At 55.2% G+C, this 14,642-nt stretch overlaps 2 protein-coding genes across 7 annotated transcripts in view; one reads left to right on the top strand and one right to left on the bottom strand.

Annotated features, from left to right (window-relative positions):
- Positions 1-6,495, bottom strand: part of NRG2 (neuregulin 2) — a 154,833-nt gene extending 148,338 nt beyond the window's left edge. For 3 of the 6 annotated variants that reach the window (XM_085590974.1, XM_031506032.3, XM_085590975.1), the window contains exon 1: positions 6,029-6,495. In XM_085590974.1, the coding sequence (XP_085447100.1) occupies positions 6,029-6,452 (424 nt within the window). In that variant the 5' untranslated portion in view covers positions 6,453-6,495. The remainder of the gene's footprint in view (positions 1-6,028) is intronic. The other 3 variants (XM_085590976.1, XM_021531870.4, XM_085590980.1) reach the window with 1 other exon arrangement.
- LOC144247139 (uncharacterized) lies at positions 6,451-13,076 on the top strand. The gene is made up of 5 exons (XM_085591669.1): positions 6,451-6,455; positions 6,552-6,797; positions 8,335-8,369; positions 8,915-8,988; positions 11,311-13,076. Exons 1-5 carry the CDS (start codon positions 6,451-6,453, stop codon positions 11,362-11,364), a joined length of 414 nt encoding a protein of 137 aa, XP_085447795.1. The 3' UTR covers positions 11,365-13,076.
- The last annotated feature ends 1,566 nt before the right edge of the window (positions 13,077-14,642 follow it).

Below are 14,642 nucleotides of genomic sequence, written 5' to 3'. Positions count from 1 at the left end.
CTGCAGCAGCCAAGTTCTGGGAGCATGGTCATTCAGCAGAGAAAGAGCAGCACAGTGATTCATCTTCCTTTTCATCGCTAGCCTACCCTTGCCGTCTCAGTACTCTATCCCCAAAATTTTGGGCAGTTGGCAGACCTCTCCACCACCCCCCAGGGCAGAGACGTTTAGTGCTGAGAGGTGCTGGGGTTCAACTGCTGCACACCCAATTCAGTAGGCAAGCAGATGCCTGGCTGCCAAAGTTTCCAGGGAGATGAGCTTCCTCCAGAGCCTCCCCTCACCGCACGCATCCGCCGAGCCCCTGCCGAGGACAGGCGTCCTGTGCCATCTGCGCCGGACAGAGCGGCTCACGGCGCCGAGAACACCGCACCAGGGAGCGGGGCACAGCCTCCAAGCGAAGGTTTGGGCACCACAGGGCGGTCCAGCACTTGGGGAGGGGGGGACTCTCATCCTGGCAGCCTCCTCTGAGCAGCAGAGAGGGGCAGGATGTGCTGGCAGCTCTGCTGCGCCCAGCCCAGCGCCGGCAGCGCTGCCCAGGTTGCGCACAGGGCACGGAGCGGGCACGGGAGCAGCCACGGGAGCTGCCAGACAGCCCCGTCAGCTCCCGGCTCAGCAGAGGCATTTCCTCACCTCCCAGCACTTTGTCGCTCAGGCTCCTATGCAGTGACAATTCCTCAGACGACCAGAGTCGCCCACGGGCTCGCAGCCTCCCAAACCTGCTGCCCCCACAGATCAGTCTCCGGGAGCTCCTCCTGGCCGAGTGCATCTCTCAGCTCCGTGTTCCTCCCTGCGTCTGCACCATCACCTGCCCTGGGCCAGCACAGCTGACCTGGGGAAGCCCAGGTACCGTGCCAGGGCCAGCACAGCCCCCATTTACGCTCAGCAGCGTCACACATTGACTCAGGAGGGGAATGGAGATGAGGCAGCTCCAGCAGCAGAATCCAGTGCCCCAAAGCTGGCAAAGCAGCAGCCGCTCTGCGTAGGAGCCATGCCACATGAGCAGGGGAACTCGCCACCCCCTCAGTCTGCTGGGAGAGCCACCCTCAGCCCAGCAGCACGGTACCAAAACCCATCCCTTGTGGCACTTTGCAGCAGATTTTGGGGTGTGCCAAGTGCTTGAAGGCTCCAGGCCCTGGTGCCCGTGGTGCACCTTACACAGCCCAAACGAAGCGGGGAGCTCAGCTGTGGCAGAGCATGGCTCCCTTTTTGCCTGGTGATGCAGTTTATTGCCTCTGTGCTCCCAAGCATGCACCAGTTTCTGATCCAGGTCCAAACCCAAGTCAAGGTGTTGCCTGTGATTTAGAAAGGGCGTTCTGCTTCAGGACCCATATCTAAGGGCTGTCAGCTGGTGGAGCACAAAGAGCCACCAGCAGCAGCTGGGGCCTGGGCTGGGCATGGAGCAGCCCCAGATAGAGAAATCAGCACTGCTAGGATCACTCAGAAGCTGTTTTAGTCTCATCTTACTCATGGAGATCCTTGGGGAGATGCTTTATTTAGTCAAACATTTCTGAAAGGGGGACTGAGAAACAAGCCAGGCTTTGCTGCACACATGGCACAAGTCTGAGAGGGAAAATCTCTGTTGTGTCAGGCACCACTGAAGTCACTTGGACCTGCAGCTTCGGCAGAGCAAAGTTCCAGTTGCCAGTTCCTGGATGGCTCATCTGGGAGACAAGGAGCTGGCCTGGCCTTGAGGACCCAGCCACCCCAGGTCCACTCCAGACCAAATCCTGTATGAGAGGATTTAGGAGAGCACCCAGAATTGTGCCACCCTTGCAAGAGGTCAAAGCTGTCTGCAGCGAGTGACCATTCCCCATCTGCAGAAACTCAAGGCAAGAAGGAAGCAAGTTTTTGCTCTTCTGCAAACCCAAGGAAGTGTGATTTTCTGAAGGTGGTGAGAAATAGTTTCAGACAGCTCTAATTAGTAAGGTGGTGTGTGAGAAAATCCAGCTTTACTGCTCTGTGCTCCACAGCTGTCCTGGGATGAAGGCAGAGTACCATCACCAGCAGCTGGAGCCCACCCACACCCCTCCCCTGTGCCTGCCTGGCTTCCAATGATCTGCAGGATAGTGAAGAAGGATATTTTTGCATGAGCTGCTGGTCCAAAGTTGCCAGTGCTATTTCAGGCAGCAACACCTACACTGTAATCCAAAGGGCTGTATTTTCCAGCGGGCACTTCAAAATCCGACCTCTCTCCTCCCCTCACAGGCCAGCTCTAACCAACCTGCTCCAGGATAAACAGCTCCCAGCATTATGTGGCCACCGAGGCCAATGCCACAGCCTCAGCACGTTCCTGATTCCCACTAGGACCAAGACACCTTCGGACTGGAAATAAAATAAATACCTCATCTCACAAGAAGTACCAGTTACAACAACAGGTCCTCTGCCTGCAAATCCTCCCAGGGATCTGCCAGCACCAGATTACCTGCCCAGGCTAAGCTAGCTAATCCCACAGGCGAGCAGCAGACCTCGTCCTGGAGCTCAGCAGCGTTTTCGGTGAGGTGCTTCAGGAGACGTACAAGCTCTAATTAAAGCTACTTTGCAACTCGCTGCATATGGAGGAAGGAAGACATTTGTTCCTCTGCGAAAGCAGAGATCAGAGCCTGGACAGGTTAAATCCACACTCTCCTGTGTACAAAATATCCGCACATAAAGCTTTTGCACAGGTAGAGGGAATTCACACAGAGTGGGAAGCAGATGCTGACACAAGCCACCCCTAAAGATCAGGAGGATGAGGACCACAAGCCCCTTTCTGGATTCAGATCAGGAGTTGTTCCAGTGGGGATAATGTCACCAGCTCCTTCACCAATGAGAGCCAGCGCCGTGTCTTGCACCTATTTCCTCCTCCTTGATCTGTGTGTGTAGGCACAGAGGAGATATGAGACCATCCAAAATTAAGGAGCTAGAAGATACAAAGAAAAGAGACAGGAGGAGAAGCAATAGCAGGAATCGTTATATAACAGTATGAAAAAAGCCCCAATAATACTCCCAGTGCAAAAGAGGTTTTAAGATGGACAAGTGGGTGGTGAGACCTGCAGGATGCCAGGCCCCAGGACCAGCTGCTCCCTGTGTTCCAGAGGGATGAAAACCATAGCTGGACAGAGCTGCAGAGGCTGCACCTGTCTGGGGTTTGCAGGTGGGAAGATTCAGCCTTCAGAGCCTGCCCAGCAGTGAGATGGCCGAAGTGAGAATCCCCCTCCCTGGATCTCTGCTCAGGGGACATACAAGAAGCAGCCCAGCTCAGACCCCACACACAGCAGGCACGCAGACTGGCATTCCTGGTCTGTCCCCCATATCCCAGGCCATCCTTCTCTCACCTCAGTCCTCCTGGCTCTGCTCTGGGGAAAACTTCTTCACTCATGCAGAGTCTCAGCACCCACTTTCTCTCCTCTAAGTGACATGTGCAAACAGCAGAGACTGCTCCTTGGACAGAGACATGGATGCTCCCATCGCACTCTAGTCCTGCATCGCATCCCGGACCTCGGCACGCAGCAAGAGCAGGAGACACACAGCATCTTAGCCGGTGAGAAGGGGATGAATCACTGGAAAACAGACCCAGGCACAGAGCCAGAGCAGGGAGAAGATAGTCCTGTGAGGCCTCCATCTTTGGGAGTGGGGGGATTGGAGTGATCAGAGCCACAAGGTCCTCCCTTCCCGCTCAGAAGTGACCCCACCATCTGTCCCCCAGCTCCGTAACATCCCTCATACAGCTGCAGCCCAGCTGTCCCTCAGAGTGCTCCTCGTGCCTGGACATTCACCCCCTGCCAGCTCTGGAGTTCTCACTACCCCTGTGTGCAGCAAGAATGGGAAATACCCCTTCACCCTTTTGGATCTCCCCTCCCAGCACAAACCACAGAGCAGGAAGGCAAACCGTGGTTTCCCAGTTCACACATCTTTCCAGCAGCTCGGGTGCTACAAATCAGAAGATCCCGCCAGGAAAGTCACCTTCAGAAGTAACCTCCCAGCTGGACCAAGAGCATGAAGTGCTCAGGGAACCACCAGTTCAGCAAGCTGAGGCTCCCATTTCATCTTCATCACCAAAGCAAACCACAGCTATGACATTTCCCAACCACCAGATTTTATTTTTCCTTTGGAATCTGCCATCGAGCTCTGCTGAGACAAGGCTCCCACCAATCTGCAGTGTCCCTCAGCCAGGGAGGCGAATCAGCCCATCAGAGCCACACAGAAACAAAAGCATCAGCTCCAAGGAGGTGTCACGACAGAATGACAACCCTTAACTTGTTGTTACATCAGCCCACACATTAACGCTTTGGGCCTGAGCCAGGATGCCACAGAACAGCCTCCATTCCCCTTAAAGTCAAACCCTGCTGCTCAGAGATGCACAAGTTCAGAATCCTTTTTTGATCTTAAAAAAAAAAAAAAAAAAAAAAAAAAGGCAATAAAAGCCACGTACCTTTTGCTGTGTTTTTCCCTGACAATGAGACCACAGTCCTGAGAAATTCCCCCATTTACTTTTCTCTTGTCTTTACCACAGCTCTTTCACTAAATCCTCTCTGTCCACGATGGCCCATATACAGATGAACATGAAATTAGTGTCTCCCAAATTAGTTTTCTTGCACACAGTCCTAGCCCATTTTCCTCAACAACATATTATGATGTGGAAGGTTCCACCTTTCTCCCAGGAAATGCAAGCTTCTAAATTTATCTTCTGGATAACTAAAAAAAGAGACAGGTCTAGCTTTCACAATGCGGGGTCAGCAGTCCCAAATGGCAGAGTATTTGCCCCAGAAACACACAGTTAATACCACAACAACCACCACAGAGCAGTACACATATGGTCATTACAGAGCTAAGTATAACTTGACAAAGTACCTCGCTTTTAATGAGGCAAAAGGCCAATTAACCTGATGAGAATGCAGTGTATTAACATTGAGTGGGGAGCCTGGATTCCCTGGAGGTACACCCTGTATATCCTCATAACACACCAAAAACGAGGAATTCAAACCCTTGCTGAGGGCACGGCACGGCGCTCAGAGCTCTCCGGGTTAACACCGTCCTTCTCCAGATTTTCTGACACAGTATCCAGCATTCAGGCTGGATGAAGGGCCAGCCGTGCATTTTTGTCAGCTCAGATCCAAACCCTGGGAAAATGCAGGCATTGTCCTCGCCTGGTCCCCACCGCCCAGCCCTTCGCAGGTGTTCACCTGCCAGAGGACAGCAAGGAAAATCCAGGAACAAAAGCGGGGACGCTCCGGCGGGCACTTCCCGTTGAAGTCATTTCATAACCGCGTTTCCAGAGGTGCTGGAAGAACAGCACAAGCCACCGCACGAGTGCCGTGATCGGAAACACCGAAATGCGCGGAACGAACAAAAGAAAAAACAACTTCCCCCCCTCGCGAGGCCGTTATTTTGGAAGACGCAAAACTTCCCCGCTCTTAGGGCGCACCTGGAGCGCTGCCCCTGTCCCAGCCCCGCATCCCGGGCCCGGCCCCCTCCGCAGCAGGGAACGCGCCCGGGGCGGGGGTCGCGGCCGGAGTGACCGGAGCCCCCGCAGGCCGGCAGCTCTCCCGGCAGGGCTGCCACGGCCGAGGCCCCCGAGGGGAGAGGCACCGGGGCGCTGGGACCGCGCTGAGCCCGAGGGCTCCCGCGCGGCATCACCGAGCGCCGGGCGGCCGCGGGCTGCGGGCACTCCCCGCACCGGGCCCGGGTCTGCGCTGCTGGCGCGGCGCCGGGCTGGGGCTACCGGCCCTTGAGCCGGGCGAGCGAGGAGCCCCGGGGCCGGGGAATGGGGGGAGCGCGGCTGCGGCGGCCGGGCCGCGCGGAGCTCATCGTATCGTATCGTATCCTATCGTATCGCACCGCGCCGCATCGCATCGCATCTCCCCCGGTGCAGGCGCGGCTCCCGGGGCCCACCGGGGGCGAAGTGGGGGGATGATCGCCGGGCGCCTGTCCCCCGTAGGTCCCAGCGGTACGGACCTGTCGCCCCGCGCCTGCCCGGGACGCGGGCCAGCGCTCCCGCCGCCGCTCCGCCATCGCCCCCCGCCGCCCCCCGCCGCCGCGGCGCGGCCCGTACCGCAGTCGGCGCAGAGGATCCGCGCCACGTCCCGCTTGAGGTTCTTGCCGCTGGTGTCGAGCGGAGCGAAGGCGGTGCGGAAGACGAGCGGCTCCTCGGTGGGCTCCAGGAAGAAGATGTAGCGGTGGTTGCGCTTCACTTTGAAGCAGGGCGCCTTGGAGCCCACGCTGATGAGCTGCTCCCGCTGCAGCCCCCCGCTGTTGAGGGGCCACAGGTCGAGCACCTTGACCAAGACCCCCCCGGCGGGCCCGGCGCCGCGGCTGTCATTGCCGCCGGCGGGGGGGCCCACGGACTGCACCTTGCCCTCCAGCACCACCGCCGCCGTGTACGCCTGGTCCTGCACCGACTTGAGGCTGGGCGAGTAGCAGGCGAGGGAGACGCCGAAGAGCAGCATGGAGAAGCCGGGCGCCGGGTCGCGCCTCATGCCGCCGGCTGCCGCTCGCTGCCCGCCGGCCCTGCGGCGGCGGCCGGGCTGCGGGGCCGGGCTGCGGGGCTGCGGCGCGGCGGGCGCGGCGGGGCGGAGCGGAGCGGCGCGACGCGGGGCGGCACGGCACGGCACGGGGCGGCACGGCACGGCGCGGGGTGGCACGGCACGGTACGGCACGGCACCGGCACGGCACGGAGCGGCACCGGCACGGCACGGCAGCGGCACGGCCTGGCGCGGCACCGGCACAGGCACTGGCGCGGCGCGGCGCGGGGAGGAGGAGGCGGGATGCTCCCTCAGCTGCCCCTGCCCCCGGGATGCTGACCCCCGCACCCCCCCGGAAAGGTGATTCCCTGCCCGGGGACTCCCCCCGGGGATGCCCGCTGCGGTGGGGATCCCCGCGTCCCTGGGGGTCCCCGGGGATGGAGGCAGATCGCGTTCCCTCCATCCGCCCATGGAGCCAACCGAGGCGTTGGCAGAACCCCCCTTTTCCCCGCAGAGGCGATCAAGGATGCGCTCATTTGGGGGCGGCTGCAGGTGACACGGGGGTTCCGCGATGCGCAGGGCCCGGGAGCCGGGGATTCCTCTTTCCCGATGGTTTTATGGAGCTGGGAGATTTGTGCCCGAGATTCCCTGCACACCTGAAGGAAAGACATTAACATAGAGACAAACGGAACACGCAGTGGCCGAGGAGACAAAGCCGCCTTTCATGCCTGTTCCTGCTGCCTCTCGTTAATAAACAAATGCTTTTCCCTGCAGTGGCTTCCAGGAGGAGTCGCTTTAAGCTCCAAAATGTGCTTGTTTGGGTTTATTCCCGAGGCTGATCCTGAAGCATCTGCACTCGCAAAGCGTCGCTTGCCCAGGCGGTGCGAAAGGGAGCTGAAATGCTCAATTAGCAGCAGCGGGGGATTTTGTGGTTGTTGCTGCACTGGATTCTGTGTTGAAGGGGAGCGGCCATAGTCCCATCCCACGGAGGTGACCTGGAGGCAGAAGGGCGATGGCTCTGGGCACAGACTGCAACAGTCCCTGTGCTTTAGGGCCCCGAGGAAACCCCTCAGCAAACCTCAAGGGATGAGTCTTTGAGCCCACTCTCTTTGAGTGAGAGCAAAGGAGCACAGATGGCAGGACCTGGATTTGCTTCCATTTAACATAGCGCAGCCAGAACCGTCAGGAAAAACGGGAAAGGAGCAGAGCCGCTGTGCCCAGCCCAGCCCAGGCATGGGGCGTAGCCTCTGCTCGTGTTTCCCCGGCTCGGGGCGGGAGGCAGCGCTGTCCCACCCTGGCACAAGAGGGCACAGCCCCAGCACACGCACCCGGGGCTCTGGTGCCAGCCAGGACCGCTGCTCTTCCCCTCTCCGGGACTGCTGACAGCTCTCGGAGCAGCGTTGCCATTGCAGGGCCGTGGTGCACCGGGAGCCCCGCAGCGTGCCCACAGCAGGGCTCGGGGACCATTTACTTCTGGTGCACATTTCCTCTCGCTAAGCGTGATTCTCTGCGGCTTTTTGGTCTCAGATGTTTCCGAAGGCTTTCTCTTTCCCCCTGACTGGTGACCACGCAGAACTGCAGAGAAATGCAGGTGGAGGTAGAAGGGACCAGAAGTGTTTCCCACGGCAGAGGGAAGAACAGTATTTTAGATTCAGGAAGCTGCTCAGAGGAGCAGGGAAACCACCTGACTTCTCTCTTCTTTTGACATACATCTCTGTGGAATTTCCCCTTTCCCTATCATTTTGTTCAGACAGCAACTGAGGTTCTGCCTGAATAGGAAGGATATACCCGATAGCATCACTTCATCTGGAGCTCGCCTGCTCTACCCTGCCCCTCAGCAGAAAGGGCAGTTTCATGCCCAGGCAGCTGAGTTGCTAATCCTTGTCTGTTTTTGCAGGCTGAAATCCCAGCGGGACCACCGCAGTTCTCCAGGTGAGTAACTCAGTGCAAGATACCTGTGAGGCCTCTGGGGAAATTTTGAAAAATTCAGGTTTTCTTTATCTCTGGGGTATTTTGAAGTCCCGAACACTTAGGCTCAAACAAGGGCACTGGTCACATCTGCTTTCAGCAGTATTTTTCCTGTTGTTCAACCTAACTCTTGTGAAGTCAACTGGTTTTCATCACTTGAGACAGCTGCTTTTCTCTTAAAATTTCAGAAATGGTTTAGGACTAAATCCCTCTCCCCCCATTATGCAGTTTTTCCCATAAAGAAAAATCATTATTTTCTATAGGTCCTTGGGCATTTTGACATATGAAATAAATAAAGCAAGGTCCTTGGTACAGTTACCAGAACAACCTGAACACTGGCTTTGAGAGAATTAAGCTTAAATAACCGATTTTAAAAATACTTTCCTTCAGACTAGGGTAACTGTTGGCAGGGACCCCAGGAGGGTCTGTGGTCTGTTTTAATTTACCCAAAGCCCACCTCTCCTCTACCTCCCCACTGTGAAAACCCATCATACTTGCTATCCTGGCAGAGATGGAAAATCTGAACTCAGCCTGGATGCCACCCCAGAGTTCAGCAGCACCATCAGAGATTTTCGTTCCTCAGGTAATTGTTCTGGGGGCTGGTTTTTCTTTTACCTCCTTTAATTTTGTTCCTGCAATTTCCCAGAGATGCCTGAACACAAAGCAACTCTCAGGTCTCTCTTGCCCTCTGCCAAGGGAGCTCCTGGCACAGAGCCCTGCCTGGTGCAGATGCCACACAGGGCAGTGTCCCAGTGTCCCTCCCTTCTTCAGGGAGCCCTGCAGCTCTTCTGCAAGGACAGGTGTTGACCTCCAGCAGCACAGGCAGGCGAGCTGTCCTTGTTCAGCATCCTCCACAGGCTGCAGATGCTCAGCCTCCTCTGTGTCAGTTGAAGGTCTGCTCCTGCAAATCCCATGTGGGGCTTTTGGTGTAAGGAGGAACAAAGCAGAGTCACAGAACGTGCTGAGCTGGAAGGGGAAGCATTGAGTCCAACATCTGGCTCTGCACAAGACATCCCAACAACTCACCCTGTGCCTGAGAGCATTTTCCAAATGCTCTAGAGCTCTGGCAGCTTTGGGGGCATGCCCATTCCCTGGGGAGCCTTGGCAGTGCCCAGTACCCTCTGTAGGAAGAACTTTTTCCTGATATCCAGCCTAAGACAGGTCCAGCCATTCCCTGTGTCATCCAGCATGGGGCTGTGCTAAGCTCTTGCCCATTTCAGGCCAACCTCAGAACCATGAATGCATTGCAAGGTGCCCCCCCACCTCCCACAGCCCTTCCCAGCACCAGCTGTATCCTGCAGGGAGCCCCAAGCCCTGCTGGTGTGCAGGTGGTAAATACAGGAGACACCATCCCATACCCCAGACAAGGGAACATTGCTTTCCCTCTCTATGGGACATTCCTGTCGGAATCTGAGGTATTGATGATTCCCAGATTGTAAAAAGTCTCTGTCTTTCTGCCCCACTGCCAAAGCAGAAGCCATAATTGGTCTGTGCTGGTTTCCAGGTTGTTTATTCTGTTTATCTCCCACATGTTCTGCTGCCCTGCCCAGCTCTGTCCTGCAGGGCAGCGTGTGGGGCTCTGCCCTCAGTGGGATGTTACAAACATTAAATACCAGAAACTCCCTGGGCTGGATTTACAAGAACGTGCCAATATCTGTCACCTACGTTGGACAGTGTGTCCCCAGCCTGAACCAACAGAAAAATGCCAACACCACAGTGAGACATGGGGGGCATGAAGAAGGAGAAAAAGGACAAGACACACCCAATTTCCTCCATCTTGTCCCTTTTGGACCCCTCATCTAGAATCCTAAAATTTTACTTTTGCGCCCGTGCCACACTTAATTATTACTTATATCAAACACTCAGAGTTTGTAATTCATCCTGTTAGGTTGAAAACTCTTTTCCATGGACAGAGATCACAGCCAGTGTCTCTGGGGGCTCTCTCCAGGGGGGTTCCTGACCCCTGCCAGGGTCCCAGACCTGCCAGAGGGAAGCTCTGGATGTTTTACAAAAGCCCCACAAATGTCATCAAATCCATTGCAAACAGTTTTTCCCACCTCCATGTCTCCTATGCAAGGATTTGGCTTGTTCAGTTTGGGGATGCCCATGGAGAGCATCAGTGCCCCATGTGGGCAGGAGCCAGCCCTTCACCAGGACACCCCAGACTCCTGGCACCAGGGGGACACCACCAGAGCCTGAGGTGAAATGAGAAAAGTAGGTGATAAATGATGAACACAGGAATTGTATGGAAAAGCAAAGCCCAGCGCTCAGTCTGAGACTCCAACCTGGACATTGACTAACCACAGAATCAGAGAATGGCTCAGATTTGAAGAAAACTTAAAAATCATCTACTTCTACATATCTCCTTCCTGTTAATGTCAACTTCCAGGCCAGAGGAAAGCAGAACTGAGGGTTGTAGCTGCAGGCACCGGTGCTGTCTCTCCCAGAAATGGAGCATCCTAGCACAGAGGCCTGATCCAGCCAGCCATTCTTCCCTCAGCTGGGAATGCATCAACTCACTGTAATTCCATGAGATGCTCAACAGTCCAAAGAAAAGTTGAGAACATTTGCTTTAGGGAGAAAAAGCAGGACTTTATTATGATGGAACCCACCCCAAAAAATACTTTATCTCTTGGCACATGATGATCAAAGGGAAAAAGTCAAGAGCAAGCTGTTTCCTCCATCTGGGAGAGAAGCTGTTAGGGCTCCCTCCAGCCCCTTTCCCCTGACATATTCACCTAGGCAGTAGAAAGGAAAAAATCTACTCATCCTTCAAGGAAATGTGTGCCTTTTTTATTTGCTGCCCTCCCTGAGAAACTCATTCACTCCTTGTCCACCCACACAAGCAGGAATGATGAATGAAAAACAAACCATAAACAATTCAGCCTTCCCTTTTTCCTCCCAGCCTTCCAATCAGATGTTCCAGCCCGTGCCTCAGCACCCAGATTTTGCCCGTTGATCATTCCGATCGCGTGCCTTGGCTCGCCGCGCCACTCACACGCGGCGTTCCTCGGATACAGACAGCATCCAACACATTCCTCAGCAGCTCCAGCTCCAGGAGGCCTTCCCTCAGGGTGCAGGAGACAGGGGAGCCTCTGCAGGCACCACAGGGTTCCTCTGGTGGGACTGGCAGAGGGGGACACTGGCAGGGAGCTGATGATCAGCCAGGCAGATCTTTGTGTCCTCCAGATGGACAGCGCTGCCTCGGTACTGAGATGTGTCACCAGAAAGATGACAGGGTGAAAAATGGCACCAGTCCCACAGGATGGTGTATCCCAGCCTCCAGCCCTCCACTGAGAGACCCCTTCGTCCCAGAGATTCTCCCTGGACTGGATTTCGCTGCCAGCTGTGCTGATGTTTCTCTCTCTGTCTCTCCCTTCTCTCCACACAACCTCTTTACACCCCCCTGTGTATCAAATAACAATTGCAGCCATACCAGGGCACCAGGTATGTCTGTGCACCTCTCAATTCCCTTCGAAGGCAAAGTCCCCACCCACTTTTGCCTGTTTTGTGTATTTTTATGTAAAAATATGCTGAGTGGGTGTATGCCTTATTACATGTGTGGGAAACATGGGGAATGAGGACTTGAGGTACCACCACAATAAAAGAGAGGGACAAGGCTCTTTGGCTGGCTTTGCCCTTGATTCCCTGTTTAAATATAATTTGCCATTGTTAGAAAAGTGACCCTCTCCAAATTACTTCTGAGATCCAGGAGACCATTTCTGCAGCAACAAGTTACTGCTTGTAGGCAGCCTGTGGCTGGAAAAATGCCCTTGATATTACAGAAATGGTAACTTGTTTAATAGATCCAAATAAATAGGAAAGCCCAGGAGCTCAGGTGGCAGCTTCTGAGCCCTGTACTGAGAGGTGCACAGACCTTAAGGCAAGGCTAAATATAGGTCCCACAAACCAGAACAACAGAGCTTTTACTGAGAAGATAATCAAGCCCTGGAGGAAACTACATGATATAAAGCTTAGATTTAAAATAAATGTGAAATGAGTTGGTGGATTCAGGACTAGTTCCTTATGGAAAAGTTTTCATATCAGAAAAAAAAAATCGTTTGGTGAAATGGGCTCTTTAATTAGCAGTTTCAGCAAGAAGCTGGAGGATTGGAGGGGTTCTGGAGCCCCATCCCTCACCTCTCCATCTTGCCCTTTGCAAGGAGAGCTGGGATCAGGGGAGGGGTGGGCTGTTCCAGGCTGCTGTGTGTAAGGGGCTGAAGAGGAGCCCAGTTTGCTCTCCTTGTGCTCCCCTGTTACCATGCACTTTCCCAAGAACTTCCTGCATTCTCCAAAAGCAACACCCAGGGCAGCAGGTGCAGGAAATCTACAGCTCAGGCCTGGGCACAGGACTGATGTCCATGGCTCCGTGCACACCAGGCTCTCATCCTCCACCCTCCAGTGGCCAGGCTGCAGCCACTGGGACTGTCCAAACCAGCCAGATCCTCAATGCAACATCCCAGCTGTGATGCCCAGGGAGGGAGGCTGGATCCCATCCAGCAGGGCACACCATGGCACTGCCATGTCCTCACCCAGCTCTCCTTCAGCCAGCTAAATGGATGCAAATTAAAAAATAAGACCAAGTTGTTGTTCCTTTTTCCTCTTCATTCTTCCCTGGCTTCATCTCACACTGTAATCTTGTGGTTTGCAATTAAATTGTGTCTTTATGTCTCCTTTCCTCAACAAGTTAATGAAAATTACTTTTGCTCCAAGGTGGAGCATGAATGTCTCACTCTGTGCTGAGCACGAGAGCAAGGCACTGGGCCCAGGAGGAACAGAAGCTCCTGCTTCTCTGGGGAGTGATGGGTTCAGTCGGGCTCCTGAGCCCCTCCAAGCATCTGAGCCTCAAGTTTCCATTTTCAGCTCCATTTTCAGCTCCTTCTCCTCCTTGCAGAGCCTGTGCAACAGCAGTGGGAGGTTACAAATGGAGCGAGGCAGCTCATCTGCTGCATCTCGCTCGTGTGATCCGTGGGCACACACGTGCACGTGCTGGATCCTCCCTCCCCGGGCACTCCAAGGCTCTCCCAACACACCCAAGGCCACGCTGCTTTCTTGGGCTGCAGCTCCCTCCTCAGCCCTTTGCTGTGCACGTCCTGCCTGGAGCTGAGGACACAGCCAGCACCACGTGCATCTGCACTGAAATTAACCCTGCAGAGCCAGGGACAGCAGTTTGTATTTCCTCAGCCAAAATTCATCCCCTGGGAAGGATGCCAGGCCAGCTCTGCCAAGACAGAGGCTTCAGTTGGAGTCTCTGCTTGCTGCAGGAGTGATGGGGCACTGACATCACCTGCCTTACCTGCCCCAGGGGTGCTGCTCCTGCCTCTCTCTCCTCTCCTGAAGGCTGGATCACACACACAGACTCACTGGGACAGGGACACGGGCACTAAAAGGAGGGATGATGGGAGGTGGTCTAGTTTAGTCTGTCTGAGAGGAAGTTTAGGGCTGAGTTAATGGCTAAAAGCTACCTGGAGGGCAGATACAAAGGCAACAGAGCCAAAGTCCCCTCGTTGGGGCATGTCACACAGGGCAGTGGCTCTTTAGTGCAGCTTGGGAGGCTGAGGGTGAATATCCATGTGATCTTTCTTTCCCAGGAGGTGGTGTAAACCTAGGAGAGCACACAGCATGGGGACAGGGGTCCTTCATTGTTTGGGGTTGATGAGTCTGTGGTCACCCTGACCTAGTGCTGACAACAGTCATGGTGCAAGCAGGCACCACCAGGAGCAACCCAGGGCTCCCATCCCACTGTCCCTTCCAGGACCCTGAGGCTCTGGGACCTGTGAGCTCTAACCAGGCTGGCATGGCTGTTTCTGAGCCCCCAGCTAGTGGGATAATGCTGGCTGCCCATGGCACAACACACAGGAGTCACTCCTGTTCTCCTTCCAGGAGTCACTGCTTCATGCAGGGAAGCAATGGGGACCTGAGTGAGGCACTTCAGAGCAGGGGTCTGGCACACCCCTCTTGTTTCCTCAGGCTGGGGATGGCCAGGGAGGCAGCAGGAGCCTTGGCTCTGATCTGAGGGGAGTCTGTCCCTAATCCCCCAACAAGCCCTGTGCACACCCATTTATTTGGGGACACTCCCTGGACTGAGTGGGGGAGGAGGTGGTGTGGACTACTCTCCAGTCTCAGTGAGAAATGCCCAACAGCAAAAAGCTTCATAAACTATCTGTTTTAACAAGGCAGAGTAAAAAGAGAAATATCAAGGGCAAATAAGCCTCATACCCCTTCAGATGCAGAGCA

Source organism: Lonchura striata, chromosome 13 (genome assembly GCF_050655825.1).
Source record: "Lonchura striata isolate lonStrDom1 chromosome 13, ASM5065582v1, whole genome shotgun sequence".
Classification (NCBI taxonomy): domain Eukaryota; kingdom Metazoa; phylum Chordata; class Aves; order Passeriformes; family Estrildidae; genus Lonchura; species Lonchura striata.
The sequence above is the reverse complement of the archived record's forward strand: the minus strand, read 5'-3'. Positions and strand labels throughout refer to the sequence as shown.